This window comes from Aphis gossypii, chromosome 1 (genome assembly GCF_020184175.1).
Source record: "Aphis gossypii isolate Hap1 chromosome 1, ASM2018417v2, whole genome shotgun sequence".
Taxonomy (NCBI): domain Eukaryota; kingdom Metazoa; phylum Arthropoda; class Insecta; order Hemiptera; family Aphididae; genus Aphis; species Aphis gossypii.
In genome coordinates this window covers 16,387,894-16,409,809 of record NC_065530.1, presented here as the reverse complement: position 1 = coordinate 16,409,809, position 21,916 = coordinate 16,387,894, and the positions used below count along the sequence as shown (strand labels likewise).

The 21,916-nt window shown below is 29.2% G+C and overlaps 2 protein-coding genes across 2 annotated transcripts in view; one reads left to right on the top strand and one right to left on the bottom strand.

Moving 5' to 3' along the window:
• Positions 1-634: 634 nt before the first annotated feature.
• Positions 635-3,828, bottom strand: LOC114129612 (UDP-glucosyltransferase 2-like). The gene is made up of 4 exons (XM_027994410.2): positions 2,861-3,828; positions 1,713-1,932; positions 1,427-1,646; positions 635-1,345 (listed from the first exon to the last, which is right to left on the bottom strand). The coding sequence occupies exons 1-4, from the start codon at positions 3,701-3,703 to the stop codon at positions 1,003-1,005; spliced, it is 1,626 nt and encodes a 541-aa protein (XP_027850211.2). The 5' UTR covers positions 3,704-3,828; the 3' UTR covers positions 635-1,002.
• An 8,222-nt stretch (positions 3,829-12,050) lies between these two features.
• The window catches only part of LOC114129614 (uncharacterized), a 53,296-nt gene continuing 43,430 nt past the window's right edge, over positions 12,051-21,916 (top strand). The window contains 1 exon segment of the mRNA XM_050203021.1: positions 12,051-12,444. The gene's annotated coding sequence lies outside the window, so the exon portion shown is untranslated.

Genomic DNA, 21,916 nt, shown 5'->3' with positions numbered 1-21,916 from the left:
TCAAAAAAAGTTATTTGGAAAAAAATATTTCAAAAAGAAGTTTTTTGGAAAAATAATATTTCAAAAAGAAGTTTTTTGGAAAAATAATATTTCAAAAAGAAGTTTTTTGAAAAAAAAATATTTCAAAAAAAGTTATTTGGAAAAAAAATATTTCAAAAAGAAGTTTTTTGGTAAAAAAATATTTCAAAAAGAAGTTTTTTGGAAAAAAAATATTTCAAAAAGAAGTTTTTAAAAATATATTTCAAAAAGAAGTTTTTTGGTAAAAATATATTTCAAAAAGAAGTTTTTTGGAAAAAAAATATTTCAAAAAAAGTTATTTGGAAAAAAATATTTCAAAAAGAAGTTTTTTGGAAAAAAAATATTTCAAAAAGAAGTTTTTTGGAAAAATAATATTTCAAAAAGAAGTTTTTTGGAAAAAAATATTTCAAAAAGAAGTTTTTTGGAAAAATAAAATTTTTGAAAATATATTTCAAAAAGAAGTTTTTTGGAAAAATTATATTTTAAAAATAAAATAGATATATTACATAACATACAAAAATAATACAATATAGATCACATTTATATACCTGATTAAAATATAAAAATAGTTGAAATTTTAATTTATATAATATGTATAATACTTTGTACAATGTACAATTTTTTAAAATAAAAGTTCGATGAGTACCTATTATTATTATCGTTTTATAGTACTTAATAGCACGATTAGAAATTAGAATATACTATAAAGAATATATTATAGAGTATAAGACAAGTTATACATAATTAATATTAAAATAAATTATCATTAAAACAAGATTTAAAACATGAAATAAAATAGTATTAATTAGTAGGTAGGTATGTATGTACAAAATATTTTGTTTAAGCTGCCTTTGGATTAAATTTTAAACAGTTAATACATTAATATTTATAGTTATAGGCTATAGCTCATATCAATGACTAGTTTAGACACATAGGATGGGTATACATTTTGTGAAAATAGTACAAATTTAAATGTAATTTTGACTATGATGATAAATATTTTAAATTGTATAAATTATTAATCCAAGGCCAAATTAAAAGGGCTCTAACATAATTGTGTGAATATTTAGGTACATAACTGGTGTACTTACACAAAAAATTCAAAAAATTATAAATTATGAATAATACTAATGAAATAAAAGTGAATAATACGGCAATTATATCCAATAGAAAATATTGATACCACGATAGATTATGTCCATGATATTTTAAATGAGATGCTCCTTTATGGCGAATAACATACTCTGTCCAATAAACAACTGATTGTTCTGGTGACATTGGTCGATCTTTGAAACGTTGAGAGGCAATTTTCGCATTTTTCATGTATCTAAAATTTATAAATATAAAAATATTATAAGTGACCTTTTAATTTTAATATAAGATTAAGTATGTTATTTTTTAAACTTACTTTTCGTTATTAATGAGTATTAAGATATTATTTAACAATTTTTCTTTGTTGATTGTGAAGAGGTCCATACTTATTGCCATTTCGGCATTAACTAAGTTATCTATATTTCTCGGCTGGTCAAAAAACAAAGGAAATCCAAGTACAGGAACTCCGCCATCAACAGCTTCATAAATTCCGGAAATGCCACCATGACTGATAAATAGTTTTATTTTGGGATGCACTTTATAAAATTTTATTATAAATTAATAACAATAAAACATATGTAAAACCGCTTATTAAGTCTTACGAAGAATATCTCGTTGAGGAAACCATTTTCTTATCATCACATTTTTTGGAACATCTTTCATTTCACCTTCAAATTTCCATAAAACTTTTTGTGGAACATTAGAAAATGCTTCTTTAAATGAATTTATTATATGTTCTGGTAATGTATATGATTGAATTATTGAACCAAGTGTGAAATAAATAACTCCGTGATGTGAGTCCTCAATGAAGTCTAATATATCCTGAAATGGATAATGATAATATTATTATAACAACATAATTGCAACCAATAATACTATCAATATTAATATTATAAAAAATATATATTAGCAATTTTACAAAATAAAGTCAGTCAAATAAGAAAAACTGAAATTGTCCTTTAATAATAAAAATAAATTAATTCTAAATCATTTTTTAAATAAATATGAACAAATTAAAATTATTCAGGAAAATTCGCATTGCTTTTATTTCATAATCGATGACTGAATAATTTTTTATTTTTGGATACACATTCATCTACAAAAATTATACCTTACAGATTTATCAAAATACCTATATTTTTCCATTTAAAAATGATGAAACAAATATAATAAAAAAAAGAGAATGAAAAATAAAATTTTACATTTTATAGTTAATTTTAATTTTAATTTATATAAAAAAAATAAATAAATAATAAAGTATACTACATTAAGTTAACTATAAAAGTACCTAATATTGTATATTTTATAAATGTCATCCATATTTAAAATCCGGGTTCGGAATTTCGGATTTCATAGCATTTGCTAATTTGCAGAATATAATACTTTAATTTGTATTTTTCATAAATTTCGTGTGTATAATTGAATGAAAAATAGTATTCATTTATATGAATCCATAAAAAAATTCTCACATTTTCGTTTCATATTGATAATTAATAAATACTTAATATAGATATTGATTCATAGGATTAAACAAACTGCCAGTAAAAATAATAAATTTAATAAAATTTTAATTTACAATTTTTTATTCTATTTTTGATATTTTTATTGCATATTTCAATACTTGTCCACTGCTATACAGTCCGAACCCTAGTTACAATTATTATACTTCACAATTAGTTAAAGTATAATTACTTTAAATTAGAAATTATCAAAATTTTTTTTATAGAGCGTTTTTCATAATTTTACTTACTTGTGGTATACTTTTTGATGGTTTTAAGTGAATACCACCTATATCTACAAGACTAGGTACAACTGGCCTCGAAGATTCAGTTATGTAGTGGGAATTTTGAAATATTATAGATGGATGAACCTTTGGAGATAAGTCGTACAATCTTGGATTAGTAATTCTCAGCACCCATTCATCGTATGTAGTTATTAGAATACAATATGCCAAAAGAGCGGTGTTTACGGTTCTTTGGACGAACGTCTTGGGAACGGCTTGTTGTGATAATAAATTAGAGACGACCGCAGGGTTCGAGAGATGTCCAGTAAACATACGTTCAGCGTAAGATATCATGGGGGACGGGATTACATAAATTATTGGTAAGTTCAGTGTGCTTGCCAAGTATGACATGCAGTCAACACTCAATGGTTCCATGATGATCACGTCAAAATCTGCTTTGTAGTTACCGATTATTAATTCATTGAACTGTTGGTTCCCGTAAACTGAATCACAATATCGCTTATTCAAACCAGTCTTCATATTTATGTATGTAAACGGACTAGCGTAAACATCCAATGTTTCCTTCATATCCTTAGCCATTAGAATAGGAAAATTTTTTGACAAATCCACTTCCGTGTAGTTTTTCCGGTCGCCATCTGTAATAGGTGTGAAAACGGTTACACTATGACCGGCGTTCGTCAAAGATCGAAGCACAGCGCTCATAAAGTTCCAGTGGCTTTTGCATCCAATCGTCTCCACGGCCAATATTTTAGCATTCTCCACGGGTAAAATCCACCGATTAGAAATCGTGAAAAATAGCATCAATACAATAACAGACGAATGACTGTAATTATTCGAATTACTAACCATTTTGATTGAAAAATACTTTTATACAATAATTGCAGAACTTTGAAAAAAATTAGTATGCTGTTTTTAAACGTTATGTAACAACGCACGAGACGCAAAGTAAACGATTACTGTATTTCAATAATTCAGAATCATTAGTATTTATACCCAGATACATTGATATAATATATTTTTAAACAAATTTATCTTATAATAATTAATGAATTAAATGTGATGTCATATTCATGAATGTAATATATTAAAACTATTTAAACACTCAAATCGAGTGACAAATGTTTATTATTATAATATTATATTATTAAATAAACATTATTATTTTTTTTTTATTATTATTATTAATAGTTAATAATACATTGTAGGAAATATATCTTATGTAATTAACTAAGATTGAGCAATAAAATAAAGTCAACGACTAAATTAATTTTATTATGATAAGTTTTTTTTTGAATTGCATTATTGGTAGATACTTATTGTTAGCTATGATGTAAAACATAATAATATAGAAAAATTTTTCAAGTGTTAACGATTGATTATATTTTTAATTAGATATAACATAATAATTATATTTATATAATGTTTAGGAAAGAAGTTAATATTTTACGTTAAAATAATCAATTTTATTGAAATTTTAATTTAAAATGAATGTTTAAAGATATTGTGTCTATTATGCGGCTGTGTTTTAGGAATTTTTGAATTTCTATAAGAACAAGTTAGTACAAAGAACATTATATAACATAAAAAGTAGCTATTATAATTTAACTATATAATAATTTGAAATAATATTCGTGATTTTGCTGACCTATTCATTTAAAATCTTATTATGTATAATATTATCTTATTAATTGTGTACCTAAATAATTTTTCCTTATTATAAAAAGGTAGTAAGGATCTGGATTTTATATAGTTGATAGCAATTATAATTATATAATTTATAAGTAGTGGATATTTCTATTCAAATTTGTGTTTAAGAAACATTAAATATGAAACACTATATTTTTAACCGACAAAAACCATTATTATTCAAAGTTCAAAAAGTATCATTATGTTTATCAAACACTACCTAGGTATATAGTAAGCGTATACTTAAATTATAATGTTCTAAGACAGCAATACCTAGTTTAAGTTTTAATTTTATTATCAGGATTTTTCATCATTTTAATTCAGAAAATCATATAAATGAATAGTTTCATAATATGTACAATGTATTTTTTTATATTAAATTCGTTAAATCATTGTTTTAAGAAGTGCTAAAAGGAACTCTTTGATATTTTTATTGTTTCAAAACCTTTTATCCGAAAGAACACGTCAGGAGAAAAATACAAAAAAGGAGTAGCTTATTCGACACCTACTAATATTTGTCTACGTAACCTACACGTCATACACCTGTAATAGATATTTTAACTAAGATACTCCCAAACTTTAAATTGTATATGGCAAAGACGACGTAAAAGTAATTTCAAATACATATATCAGCATATTATTAACATATTTTGTTTTGATTTAAATTGCGTATTACGTGTATTATGAGCAATTTAGATGTTTATATAGAGAAACTAACAGTAACTATTTTAATGGTTAAAATTTTAAATACAATTTTATCATAACCTGTATTCTTATAATTTTTTATTAAGTTGGTATTCAGAATTGCGTTTTCTGTAAGTCCCATCTATTGGTATGAATCAATGTTATTTTTCTCTTTACAATATATTATGAAAGTGAAATATTCCCGATTGCGATCTTCTCATTTTCACGCAATTTCTAGCTTGATATTTATTGGAATTTGATATACAGAGTGGTTCACGGATCACGGATTATCTAAAGAACTTTTTGGTTTTATAATCGAAATACTGAATTGCTTAGAGAGAGTTGGAAGATTCAAACTATCGATTTTTAACGTCTACGGTTACCAACTCATAAGTCATTACTTATTAAATGCCTACAGAGTATGAATATGTACGATTACTTTTAGGTTTAATTCTGAATAAATCCGATGTTGATACCTAACTAAAATTGCAGAAATCAAAGAAAAACCAAGGAAGTTCATAGATATAAAAATCATTAAGATATGTAAGTATAATAATTATTGTTTTCCAAGTGTTGACGTAGTAATAACTATTAAATCATAATAATATGCCGTCAATTTCTAATTTATATTATAAGGCTTAACAAAATAGACAATAGTATGGTTCTTAGTATGTATAATATGTATTAAACTAGATAAATTAATCGATATCTACCAGTTTTTAAGCTATTATTAAAAGAACTATAATTATTAAATAAATATATTAGGTATATAAGCACACTTGATTATAATATAATTTATTTTTATTTTTAATGCATTTTTTTATTAAATTTTGATACTGTTCCATTCAGAAACATCGATAATGGTATATGTGTTAAAATACCTTATCAATATCTATTTAGGTATTACCTAGAATTTCTAAGTATTATATTAGATATTGATGAATGCTGTGCTATTTATAGTGCCTTAAATAAATACTAATAAATAATCTATTACACTATTGCTGTATATTTTAATAATGTACGGTATTATATAAGTAAGTATTACTATTAATGGCAGCTTTAATGTGATTTACTCGTAATTTAGACTTAATACAATTTTTTCAATTATATTTAGTAAAATATATCTGCACGTCAATACGTCATATTATATTATATGTCCTAACGTAATCTGGTCGTAATAATATGTAAACATGACGTATACATAAACATAAGATATGAGAAAAATGCTAACGTTTTAATTTTATATACATGATCAAATTATGTTTAGTATACTGATTTGAATAGTTTATTATTTTGAAAATGAATTCTAACAACAACTATGGTTATTCGACTGAGTTTTAAATGTTTTAATTTTGTTTGGTAGATCTTTATATAGGTGTAGGTATGAATATATGTTGTTATTACACACAAAATGAGAGGTATTACTCATACTTTTGAATAAATTATAAAAATAATAATTACAAGATATAGATTTAAAATATTGAACCTTGAAACAACACTATTACCTTTCTAGTATTAGAATTTAATTAAAATTAATTAAATAATTATGCACATGTTGAGTATAATATGATACTGTCACCCATCCTATTGTTTTAGTGTTCGAAGCGGCCAAGAAGATAGAATTAATTATAATTAATATTTATATATATAATAATTGTATCCTGGAGATGAAAATGAATACTCTTACAGGCTACAGCTCTTATTTTGTTTAAAAATGGACGTTAGGATAAATTTTAATTAGTTACTTATTTTAGTTATTGAATTCTGAATTATGGTGCAATGACAACCACAGACTTAAAAATAATCACTAGATGCGTGTCAAGAATATACTTGAAACTATAGATATATTAAAAATCTTTATAATATTATGTTAATTATACATGGACACTTGTTTGTACCCATGTGTAACATACTAACATACATATAGGTATATCTATTATACCTATCTAGTGATTTATTTATATATTATATTATATTTAGATATATAAACGATGTCCTTTAGTTCTTTCCTCTAGAAGTATTCTATTGTAAACTAAGAATTCTTTTGTGTACACGTTTGATTTTTATGAATAAGCTCCAGAATTATACCTACCTACGTGTTTATTTTTTAACTTTTATAAAGAGGTTAGTTTTGACTACATAACACAGTTGATTTTCTATAATATATATTATTCACTATTATACAAGAAATGAACACACCGAATTTACCGTAAACTCGCGTATCGTATAATAATATGTTTATAGATATATAATATATATTATATACAAGAGAATTAAGCACGCTTACATTTAATTTAATACAAGCAACATACTATTTTATTTTCACCATATTTTGTGATTCACTGAATTATTAAATTACGGTTTGGTTTAGGTATATTATACAACGATATAGATACAATTAGATTACAATACGTAAAACCATGCGTTTCAAACTATGCTTTATTTAAACTGTCACTTATTCAGAAATATTATTATTAAAGCAATTAAACTTTGTCATGTATACCTACCTATTATAAATAATATTCTAATTTAGTTGGCTCCATCGCCATAATTTTAACTTATATATTATTCACACAATTATTCAACATACTATTTTATGATCCTATAGAAAGTATTTGATAGTATACAATCTGACTATCATTTAATATAATTACATTCATATATATACATTGATACATGATACATCGTTCTAAATCCTAATTGTACAGGAATAATATGCATATCCACTCGAGAACACAACCATATAATATTATATAGTGTGTAACATAAATGCCTGATAATTGAAAAATATAATGAACTAATTATTCATAGTCGCGGACGTACAGTCATCATGTCCACATTGATTATTACATTCCGTTAACTAGGTATTAAAAAAAAAAATCACGGTATATCCATTAGTGCTTAACTTATACTCGCAAAACCGTCCTTTAAAACTCTTTTTTTCAGTCTTTCACACACACTCACCAGGGATTCGGCTCCTCGGAAATATTAAAAAAAAAAAAAAGATAATAAGTTCATACTAACAGCTCGGCAAGGGACTAAAATTATTATTTACTGAACTCCTGTGCAATGTAAACGCATTTACACTCTTATCGCGTTAACACGCGATCCGTTCTCATCTTGCACTATCTTTATTAGTCTACCAACTCTACCATACCATCAATACGTCGTCACATAATAACAGAAATAAAACTGTCTCTAAGCTCATTATTCTAAAATCACGTATACAGAGAGTGCCAAATCACTCCACCTAAAATATACAGGAAGACATTAGTAATGACGGATGGATAACCACGACTCCGACCAAACGTAACCATACGTGTTCAAATATATTATCACCAAAATCAACCAAACAGTTCTTAACTCCAAACTGCTTTGCGTAATTCTCCGTCAACCAGCACGGCCATACAACCCCAAGCCATCAGACTCTGTACCTGATTTTTTTATGAATGATACTCATCCAGTTTCAAAACTTCCTCTCCAATATTTATTAGTTTAGTTAATGACTTTAAATCCTTCAAAATGATTTGTAGCAAGCTGACTTGGTTGAAATGATACCGTATTCGAAAAAAAATAAAGAATTCAAGTAAATTTTATGAGTAATATACTGTTTTGCTAAATTTTCATGGGCTTTGCCATTGAAAAGAAAAACGGGTAAAGAAGTTACCAGTGATATTTCTAAAATATTACACAAGTGTACGTATCTAACAATTTGAAAAAAAAATCTATTCTTCTTGAAATATTGAGTGTTGTTTAATAAAATAATTATCTTGTATATGTATGTATATATATATACTCGTATTACTAGCTAAGATCGTGCACTTCGTTGTCCGTTAAAAATGTCAATTATACTATTACTATATGATTCGAACTTTGATTAATTTGTTATTTAATATTCGGTTTAACGGTGTTCAAATCTTAGACATTTTCGTTGATCATTTTGAATCTTAAAAAGAATTGTGCAAGCACCCGCACTTTAAAATGCGATTTTTGTAAGAAGCTTTCGGACGAGAATATTATGTGTACGTAAGTGTATAGGTTTTAAAGTTACATACATTTTTTTACTACGTGGATAAGACACAATAATCTACCATCTCGTAATTTCTATCATAAATAATCTGAATTATTTTATTTATTTATTTTTATTTTATTTTATTTTTAAACAATTCGTTTTAAGTGATTTCAACCCTTTAAAATCGGGTGACGTGGTAATACTTATGAAGGTATTTAGAAAAATTCTGTGACAAAAAAATTGGTAAAAAGTTAAATGGGACAAAATGGGTACATATAAAAAGGCCCGTTCTTTTATATATATAAGGATAATAATATATAGATTATTATATTTTATCGTAAGTTTTCCATAAATTAAAAAATTAAACTAAAAGTAAAAACCAAATTAAAATAGACATGATATTAATGTTGTTTTATTCTGAAGCACTATCTTTTGAAACATTGTCCTCAGTCTCTAATTGGCAGTATCTAACAAAATGTTCACCACAGGTAAAAATTTTACATGAGTAAGTTAAGTTATTCTAAAATTTACCAAATCTTGTTTGTAAGTCCCTTTCAGTAACATTTTTAGGTGGGTAAAAATCGTCTGTTTCAGGAGTCAAGTCGATCTCAATAAAATAATTTGTAATCAATACATTAATAGTTACTATTTCACCATCAATATCAATATTAATACATATATATATACACATTCATACATTTATAAATATAATTAAGTCGCTTTTTTGTTTAACCTAAACTCGGAAACTGTAGAATGGATCTCGATGCGGTTTACATCGTTGGACGTTGGATAGGTAATTAACCAAGGAAGGTTTATCGTTTATGTGTATAATTTATTTGTATAAAATATTAATAAAATATATTATATATATTATATTTTATACTTGTATTAATACAAATTTTATGATACAATAAAGGTATTTATTACTATTTAAATTGCATTGAAATTACTGCTGCGTGTTGAAAACACAAACGCAGTGGTACCTACTTTAAAATGATTTAGAACAGAGTGTCTCGAGTTCGACACACGGATCAATCGCCCGTTTTTGTATTTTTTTTTACACTCTATATACGGCCACATACAACCATATTAGAACTAAAAACTAATATGATAGTGGTATGTACTGGTCAAGACAATAAATATTTTGCCAAAGGTTTACTTTTAATAGGCGACGGTGAATTTCAAGATACAAATGGTAAAATAAATATTAAAAGTGTTTGTATTTCAGTACCTACTTTATCAACATTGATTCTAAACGTATATCTACCAGGACATTTAAAATCAATGGTTTCAGAAAACGGCAATTTTGTCATCAACAAACGAGCAAGTTGATAAATTAAATGATTAAATTCTTTCTAAGTTTGATGCATTATCACAAATTTATTATTCAGTTGACACTGTTTTAGAAAAAGAGGATGCAGTTCATTTTTCGACAGAATTTATTAACTCTTTAAAGCCTTCTGGAGTTCCACCTCAAAAATTGATTTTAAAAATAGAGGCACTTATTGTTTTAATGAGAAATTTGAGCCTACCTAGACTGTGTAATGGCATAAGACTGCAAAAAAAAAAAAAATTGAGAAACTTATTAATTGAGTTTATAATAGGTATTAACGGGCTGTGGTGCTGTAGAAACTTTCTTAATACCAAGAATACCAATTATACCATCATAATTACCATTTCAATTTACACTTATACAATTCTTATTAAATTATCATTCAGAAATATAAACAAAACTCGGAGACAAAATACTTGACGTTGCTGGAATTGACTTAAGCGTTCTATGTTATTCGGTCAACTGTACTTTGCTTTTAAAATGTTACATCAAAATCAAATATGCGTGTATATTTTTGCCCCTAATCCAGAAGAAGTCCATAATGTCTACACAGAATTTTTTTTTACATCTTAGACGTAATTTATATGTTAATATTTATTTATATGGATTTACCTTCAAATGTTGAATACACGATTTGCGCTAAATAGATTAAATCTATACAAAGATAAAAATTAGAAATAAGCATTAATTTTCTTAATATCGCCATGCAATTAAATTTTTTTATTGCTTATCCAATAAATATTAATTTAAAAGATATTTGACTTGCAATTCTTTTCACATGTAACTCCGTGACAGTTGTATACTATAATATATATATAATAATATATATATATTATATATGTACCTACTTACACTTAGTGTATTATTGTTACACGTTTGTTGTTATATTATTGGAAAAAAAAAAAACAATAAATTATTTCTTGTCATCCCGCGATCGTGGTCATCGTCACCTGTACTCGTTGCCTCCTGCGAAATAAGGACAATAATTCAATTTAAATCGTACCACGCGAGTGATGTTTTGGTCCAACAAACAAATAGGTAGTCGGTAGGACGCGCGTGTGGAATATTGCGGGCATAGAAAGATCGTATAGGTATATTACAACGTAAAAAAAAAAATAAAAAATAAGATCGATCAATCATAAATTCATAACCGTGTATAAAATTGTTACACATATTATTATGAGATATATGTACAATGTATATAGAGCGATTATACAGGTAGGTTAATACATGCAAGTATTGGATATATCTATATTGGAGTATTATACCTAATAACGATACGATACGATATTATTATATTGTGTTTTTGTTTATACGAGCATTTATTTTATGCTTTTTTTATTTATCTCTCTATCCGCTCGGAGGAAAGAAAAACGCCGGTTTGGCCGCCGCATGTTCCCCCGGACGAACCGCCGCCGTTGCCGCCGTCGCCCGCCACCGCCGACGATATTAAGCCGCGCCCGCCAAGTCCGTGGATGGTACCATAGCAGTCAGTTCGCTGTTCTCTCGTGTCCGGTTCGTTTTGTCGCCGCCGTCGGTCGTGATCGTAGTTGTGTTCGAGAGATGGTTTAATTTTTAAATTTTTATTTATCTTTCTAGTCGTTGTAACAATTATTGTACGTCAAACTTATTCGCGATACAACCCGTAAACATCATTCCGAGAAGTGAATAAACGTTTTGTTTGCTATTTAATTATTGTTGGTTTTGTTTTGTTTTGTTTTTTTTTAATTTTTCTCCGTAACGCTCCTTATTGTTGATATTCTCAATAGGTACAACGGGATAATAGTACCTACGCTGGATAATTAAAATTGTTTGTGTTATTATCGCACGTTCAAATGTGGATTATTAAATTCGCCGGAAACCTGAGAGACACTGGTGAGTTGTTCAAAATATAGTATAATTATTGTTTACATTCAGTCAATATAGCTTCGAATGGGATGCATTTTAAGTTAAAAACTTTTTGGGCATATTTTTTGCTCATTATATAAAACGTATTTAATTTTTAGTTTTATCATTTTGAAAATTCATACAAAATATTTATGGATGATAGTAATGCTCACAGAGCAAGGATACTCACTCGAAGTGCTCATTAATTGTCCAAAGGATATACTCGTATAGTTGGTTTTAATTTATCACATATTATTTTGGTTCGTTAATTTTTTTTTTTTTAGAAAATAGATGATAATATTTTATTCTGAAGGTTCAATTGAACGATAATTTTATTTTGAAATTTTATTATCCTATTTAACCTATCGAGTATATAACTAATCTGCCCTTAGTCACCTGTCTAAACAAATTAAGAGATTACGGTTGAAAATGTTGTTAACAGAATGATTTATAAATTTAAATGGATGTATTAAAATTATAAATAGGTATGTAGATAGTATATTAATACATATGTACTAGATTATGCCTATAATTTTTATGTGGTGTTCGTAAATGTTTAACTTTTTCAGATACATTTCTTAAAGTAATGAAAACATTATATACTCGACGATGAATTTAGTACGTTCTAAGCATCCCACGGGATAATATCTCTTTTTCTCCACTGCACCAACAGGCGTTGTTTCCAGTCTCTGGTAATTAAATGGCATATATTTTGATGAAATTTCCGCTCTGGGCAACATGGGGTAGAACAGCGCCAAGATTATGTTTTCCGTCCCAAACACACCGCCTGGGGCTGTTTTAAATTTTAAGTCTAATTTAATTGGTTTTAGTAAAAGGCGATTTGTGTAAACGCAATGATAAATTTAACCACTGTTTTCTAACAAACGGTGGAGGATGGGGATCGATTGTGGGGGTTTTTTCCACACAAACTTGGGCGCTTTTAGTATTCATTTATATAATATATATATATATATTCTTATAAATGTATAATATTTATATAGCTAATAACAAAACACGGAGCACGTGTACACAGTACACACAAACGTTACAATTATTCAACGTCACGTTAAAATATAATAACATGAACGATTGTGGTTTTCGTTCGCAACGGATCGTAATGTTTCAACGAGACTCGCTATAATGTGAATTTGTTTCGAAAATCGTATTCGGTGGTTTTCATGGTCTGAAAAAGATTAACATTTATTTTATTCACTTGACATTTTAACGAGGTTGGGTATATGTCCCTATGGTCGAAACTAAAGTTCACGATAATGCGTATTAATGTGTACCTATATACAACAACACATATATATCATAGTAACAACAATAGGTACGCGTGTGACATTTTTTTTTTTTTTTTTTACAGCCCTTGTGTTGGACATAAAAACAATATTGTTAGGTATTGAACGTAAAACAAGTATCTATAATAATATTAAATCGCTATAGAAACGTGCATGGTGTTCACCTCGATTCATTTGAAAATAATATACACGCATGCCCTACGCCGGTGGTAAGAGCAGTAATGTATAATATCATATTTACGTACACCACAGTGTATTAAAGTGTTTTACACATGATATAGGCATATATATATATATATATACAATATAATACAGTATATTATATGGAATTCATCATATAACACTAAATTCTCTGCTTTGGCGGCAGAAAACGGGGTGCATGGCTGGTAGCTGGTATCTGGTATTCGTCTCTTGAAAATGTTCGTTAAATTGTATAGTGTTTCATAGGTCGTTGTGCACATACATAGGTATTATATTGTATAGACTATAGGTGGTAACTGATAATAATAATTATTGTAACACTCACGATCTAAACTGTATGCGCACCGTGCGCGGTGGTTATATAGATGACCGGAAATTATAATTAATTCGTAGCTCACTGTGAACGTTCCATTTGAAAAATCTGAAATAGTCGTGAAATCCGTCCCGGCGTCACCCTAGCAGCTAGCTAAAAGACGTATATAATCTTATGTAGTTTGGTCTAATATTAGAAAATCACGTGTCCTCGTACCGTTTCGAGTAACAAAGACTGTATACGACATGTGTAGACGCTGCTTTAGGCTCGTATTGTACACATTTTATGACAAATGGGACCGACGACTATAAGTGTTATAATATTAATATATTATTATATACACACACCGAACCGTCGCCTCCACTGCAGAGTATCTGTATTAAAGTATATATAGATATAATATGCGTTTCCGTGCAGTAGTGGTACAGCGGTGACTTATTATATTGTTACAACTATAACGACCATTAGTGGCTAATGGTTTCGACACGCGTTAAGTATAGTTTTTTTCACTTCTCTCCGTTTTTGATTGGACCACATTATGGCGAGTTAATAAAAGACAATATACATATGTATTACAGTGGGCACCTATATGTGCGTTTATTATTGCGGTAGCTGGTAGGCACCTATATTGTACGCCATCACCACTAGTTCGTATGCAATATAATAACATTATGTCATTACGGTCTCTCGATAATTTATTAACATTGTCTTTGCGGAGCGCCGTCGTCATTATAATATTATTATTGTAGTTTTTTTTTTCCACTCTGCGGCGACAGTCGTGAAGCCGTAGTTAGTGGCAGTCATACACTATAATATAGTGCTATATACGTATACGCGTGTGTTACGGCCAGTATTATTATATTCACGATAGTTAATAATATAGATCGACCGAGGCCGTGGCTTTTTGACCCCTCGAGTGCGTTGGCGTTTCAAAAAAAAAAAAAAAAACAAAACAAAAAATAAAAAAAATCGCAACAATAATTCTTTTCCAGTAGTAGTTACCGATCGAATTTCACCGCGATCCATAGGTACCTATTGTAGGACGTGTAGTACCTACGCCCGATCTATACCCGGAGTGTAAATCCAGATCGAGGTCACACGAATCGTGCGTGCGTGCGCGAGTTTATGTGTGCGCCGTTTTTGTAGTATTATTATTATATTATTTATAATTTTTGTGTCCCGTGTGACATGGTTCCTCTCTCTTTCTCTTCGCGGGACGGTCAGCGCGGGTGCTGCAGAGCTAAGTAGTGCCGGGTAGGTGGATTATAGGTACATATATATAAGATCGACCTAGAACCGGAGGTGATACGTGACCGGCTGCTAATACCAGACTATCGGACCAAAAATCTTATCGTTATTATTATTTGGTACTATATATAAATTATAATATATTATATATTTAGTATATGAGTAGGTGCATACGCCCGCGACCCGCCCCAGTACGACCGAAACGGAATTGCGGTGTGAAAATCGAAAAACCGAAAATCTGTGAACATACAAATGCCTCTGAACAGATGCCGCAGCATCGCCACTACCATTTGTGTACGACTCTGGCCATAAAATATAGTATCGCAGTAAATGGGTTTTGTTTCGGTCAAAACTAATTCGCAATATTTTTTTGTGGACCGATTGACCGGCCGTGCGTCGTAGTCGCCGTGTTCGTGTATATACCTACTTGTATTTGTTATTGTTTTCACTGCTCGTCGTCCTACTTGCCGCGGTGCGCACGCGGTTTTCCGAAATTCCAATCAGTCGTCCGCGAGGAGCGGGCCGATAAACGAAATTCGGTGGAAAAAAAAAACAAAAAAAAAAAAAGAAGTATATATACATTATATACGAATCACGTAGGTCACGGCTGTTTTGTCACGGACAGATATAATATAATGTTTTGTTTGCGATGACATTAATAATACAACGTCAATGGAAAATATATAATATCATCCGATTTGATCGATAATCCATGAAACGTAAAATAATAAAAAAAAAAATCATCACAGGCGTTACATGCATATAATATATTGTTATACCTACCTATCTTACACGTCTTATTATAATGCCGTTATAATATGAACTGTATAGGTACGTGATGTTGGAGATTTTTCGAAAAATCTATGCATCGTGTACTACAATTATTCGTTTGGCTATGTTATATTAAAGGTTGGTTTTGGACTTATGGCGTATTACCTATTTAAATTTTAAACGAGTCTCGTTCGTCCCAGCGAGTACATGGAATGTTGCGTGTTTAGGAAAACCAAATGTATTATTGGCAGCTACGTAATAGCAAAAGTTTCACAATAGCGTTTTATTTGCTGTTTTCCCATTCGACTTTTGCTTTTTGTATAGGATGCCCGTAATAAAACTAAATGTTTTATACTAATAGTTTTTTTAAATCACGATAATAATACAAATCGTAATGACGACGACGCGTTGAAATATAATTTGTGCACGAAAGTCTGGCATGTTCGAATTAAGAGTACCTAAATGAATGTTATTATCAGGGCTAGGATTTGTATACATGAAATATAAAACAGCTAAATATTCATTTTGTTAAAATATACTAAAAAGTTCAACAAAGATATAATGTATTCACTATAATAATTTCCAAAACCTCTTTAAATGAAATAGAAGCTTCTTATACTATAATAATTTAAAAACAAATGATATTACATATTACATATTATATTTACGTTTGGTAATTATTTTTGTCAACCATACCATATTTAATTTAATTTTTGACATTACTCTTAAATAAATATTCATATCATTTCTAATACATTTTTAAACCGTATTCGTTTAAAATAAAAATCTCTGATTTTATGAAATTGAAATTAAGAGTGTTAATTTTGTTTGAATGTAACATAAAACATAAATTTATTGTGTTTATAATTTAATTGTGCATTATACTTAAAATATACAAAATTAAAATAGATCTTGTGTATCGATATAAAACATTTCGTGAACATAACTTTTCAAATTTTTAAAAAGTCATTTATATAGAACCAATGCATTATATGTATAAGTCCTAAAACTAAATATTATAAATAAAAAATTATGTAGTTGTCATAGAGAATGGTGTGCATAAAATAATATGTATATTTTTGTTATATCGTTTTAGAGTAATTTTTGATTTTCGTGTTAGTATTATTAAACGTAAACAATACACAATAAAATATGCACTGCTCTAATAAACCTATTTTTTCTTTACGGTTTTATTACACGCTTACGCATTTGTTTATACTTACAGTACATTATGACGTGTTCCTATACGTCACAATATTCTATAAAACGTATTTGTAGGTATAACTACTATACATAGATGTATAGTTCTATATAGTAGGTTATATGGATATATATTTCAAGTGAATGATAGTTTACTTTGTGTATAATTAGTTAAATATTCGGGCCCTGTTTTGTATATACTTTAGAGGTATATTTTTTTGATATTACCTGTGGGGTCATTTTTAAATGGTGATACAAATTTCCCATATCACATAGTATAAAACTATTAAATAATAACATATAATATTATACAATGACACGACATATTTTAATCATTATTATTAGGTAGGTTTATAACTGTTTCGTTTTTCGGTTTTATAATGAATAATATATTTTGTTATTGAAAAAGCAGGAAACCTCGATTTCCCCTTTGAATAATATATAAGGATATAACCTTCGACGTAGGTTACAATTTTACAATGTTCCCCTTTAAACTTTATGTTAAGACGTTTCCGATTGACATTTGACCGTATTATTTCTTTTTTCAATAAGATATAATTTATCAAGCTAAACAAATAATTTTAGTCTAAACTTTTATTGTTGAAATTACTATTTCTCGTGTACGAATGCATTAGTAGAATCGTGTTTAAAGGGTTATATGTTTACTCGTTTACGGCTATTTATAAAAACTACATGTATATAATTTTGTTTATTTTAAAAGAATTCATTTTATGTGCTGGAGGCTGGCTATTGAATCATATAATATAAAATATATTAACTGTAAATCGTATATTATTTATTTTACGAGTCTCAAGAGTGTAATGCGTGAGGTGATCACTATTCTTTATTCGTATAGATTAACACTTAGAACACTATAGAACACTCGCGTGGTCCTTTTATACTATATTTAAACTATTTTACAGAGTTAAAAACTCCCTAGTCATCTAAAGAGAACCGACCGCAATCACAGCTGTCGCTTATACAATGAAACGAATAAAAAAGAAGTACGTTTAATTGTTAATTGATTTTTAATATAGATATTTGATGTAAATCAAATGTATCAGTAAAATTATAGTTCACAATTTTTTTTTTATTCATTTGAATTGTAGTTTAAGTATAGTAATGATTGGTATATTGTACCATATACATAATACATATATAATATATATATATGTATGTGTATATATAAGTAAGTATAATAATGGTATCAATAAAAGGAGTGCAGGATACGACGAAACGACAAACCATCGCCAATACGATTTCCGGATATATTTGACGGGTTTTGTAGGTGTACGCACGAGCTCGATGCGTTAACTACCTATTGACCCATGTGACTTTCGTACATTTTATGATTTTTAATTTTATACTTACGCCATTATCGTGGGATTGTGACCACCGGCGGAAACGCAAAAATCGTTAAGTGCCTATTATTACAGCAGTCAAATCATTCATCACGACGTACAATCGCACTCTCAATATAATATAACTGATATTATAGACAATTCACCATTATAATACAAACCGTATTGCATTGTCTCACCGTTGACAACGATTTACCGCGTTCGCGTATTATCTGCAAACGCAATGATGTTCTGTAGTCGTGTGACCATAATAATAAACATATTATAATATTGTATAATAACAATAATTAATAATTATTGCTAGTAAATCTGTAGTCATCCGAAATACGAGACACGGTCATTAAGCGATTCAAATTTTACTAAATCGTATCGTATATTATAATTATTAATTGATATGTGAATTATATACGTAATACGACCGATAATACGCGTGTTTTAGATTTAACGTCATATTATTTACTTATAATATGTATGCGGTGCATTAGGCTTTATAATATAGTCTGTTTTATTGGCGTGTAATACAGTAAAATATGGTTATAATAATAATTAATTAATTAATAATTACCACGTAGGTATAGTGATGATTATTATGATACGTGTAACCGCGCAGTGTGTGGTATATTTACCTACGTTTCGCGTTTACACGCAGCGACGCGGACGAAATGGCTCGAAACCAAATTTCACTAGCTAGGTACCTACAGAAAATAATAATGTGCATAGTTAATATTATAATACACGTCTATTTCTCATCTCTGGAACAAAATGCGCGTGGGTATACATAAATACATAAAAATATTAAATTATAATAATATGTAGTCGGATCTTATCTTACAGTAATAATAATTATAGGCGGTAATTTTGTGATTTTTTCTTCCCAGAGTGAAAGAGGGAGAGAGAGTTCAATTTGTTTACGTTTAATTTCTATTTAATTTTTGGCGTATGACTCCGATACGTGCGAACGGTCGATTAATAACCGTACATTTGGTATACACGCGCGCATATACACTTAATAGAATATACACTAATATACATAATATGTGTACATGCGTCCACTGTATAATTATAATCGGTATAATGACGTTTAATCGAAACGAATCTATATAATATGTTATAGGTATTATAAAGATGTGCAGTGTGCGGGGGTGTGTAATCTAAAACCTTCGCGGTCTATACGCGTTATAGTTTTTTCATTTTTTTATTGTTCAGTTTTCAATCAATACCGTTTTTAATACGATTTTCGTGAAAAGTGAACACATAATATCATTATTATCGTAATACATTAAATATTTTGTTGGCATAACACATGAATATAATGATATTTAGCCAATGAATCCAGTGAAACTTCATTTCGATAGAGTTTTACTGAAAAACTGTTTTAGACATATAATTATTATAGGTACTCACAGCTAGCGAGGCTCAAGACTCGAATGCGCGTCATACACGCTTTCACCTGCTTGTAGCATACCTAGTCGTTCGTTCCATCGTCACATTCTTTCGACTGCCAGTATACCTTCTGACGAGTGACGAAAGCGCTCCATTTATGTACATATAATATAGTTGCGATGATTTTGGTCCACCGCCACTGCATAAATGTCTCTTACACTTATACGCACGACGTGTCTTTCACGGCTCATTGTCCGTTTCAATCACAAACACATATACAATACACACACCGATGACGAGAGACGATTTACACTCAAGTCTCCGAACACGATAGGACCGATGTTATTAGTTTTTTTTTTCAAGACCCCCCGCTGTTGTCGTTTTATCATTTTCGAGTATTATATTGAGTACATAATATAATATTATTGTTACCTATTATTGTTATTATATTATAGAACAGTCTTCGTATTGAAGTATGGTCGTCGTTGATCGTTGTGGGCGCAACGTACACTGCAACTACAATTTACTATTGAATTTTAATTCGTCTCGTTATATACGTATATAATATGTCGAATAGATTTGTTATCGTCCGGGAATGACGATATTTTTTATCTATAATAGCGTATTAAATTTTAAAGCTGGCTGGACATAGCGAAGGGGCGTAACTTTTCGCCGCGACAGCCGTCGTCGTCGTGTCCGTCAATCGTCGCGTCAACCCTGTCGAATACAAAAAAAAAAAAAAAATAACAATAATAATATATTATATATATTTTATAGTGTACATAGAAATGTGAAGTATATAAATGTGTAACACTATAAGCAATAGTATAATGCATCGCGCACGATCGTGATAAACGATTTCGCGATCGATTGTCGTGTGTCCCACATTGGGCACGCGCGGAGAAAGTGGCGCGCGAAGTCAAACGATCAAGGCCACGACGAGTGCTTCGTATACGAATATAATTCTCGCGTATATATTATTATTACGATTTATATTATATTATACATTGGCGGCGAACAATACGAATTCTGGCATACATGGAAATGGAAATATATGGGTATAGACACAATTCATGCGTACGCTGTGGACGTGCGTATGTATGTGTATAACAATACGGTTGGTAAATATTATAATATATTATATCGATGGCTTAGAACAAAGCGAAGAAGACGACGACGACGGGAGAGATGAAAGTGAGTTGTTTATTTCGATTTGACGGTGGAGTGCTGCTACATACGTATTAAAATTCGTTATATTATTATATACAGGTGTATTAATCATAGGTATAATATTATTATGCTCAACCTCCTCCGCCGCGGTGAAGTTTTTCACGGTTTTAAATGCAATATCACAGGTTACGCGTCGTGCCGCGTCCTTACACGCATACGATACGCGTACGACGTATAATATAGGTCTATAGGTTGTGTATGGATACTTAAACTGCAAATGCATCGAAGCGAACGAAGACGATCGACCGATTTAGGCGACGGTCGGGCGTCGTGCGACGCTTTCTAGTGAAAAAAAAAACGCGCTCACATATTTCATATACTATTCTTATACACGCTGGGAGATGTATTGCATTGCGCTTACACATCGTTCGTTCGTTTTTTTTTTCAATTTCAACCGACCTTGACCGAAACACACACCATACTGTGTGTGTGTGTGTAAGTATTTAGGAGGT

Coding starts and splice junctions, on each gene's coding strand:
- LOC114129612 (XM_027994410.2), bottom strand. CDS start 3,703: ATGGTTAGTAATTCGAATAATTACAGTCATTCGTCTGTTATTGTATTG. Junction 1,933..2,860: donor CATCAAAAAGTATACCACAA/GTAAGTAAAATT, acceptor TATCCATTTCAG/GATATATTAGACTTCATTGA. Junction 1,647..1,712: donor TCCTCAACGAGATATTCTTC/GTAAGACTTAAT, acceptor AATTTTATAAAG/TGCATCCCAAAATAAAACTA.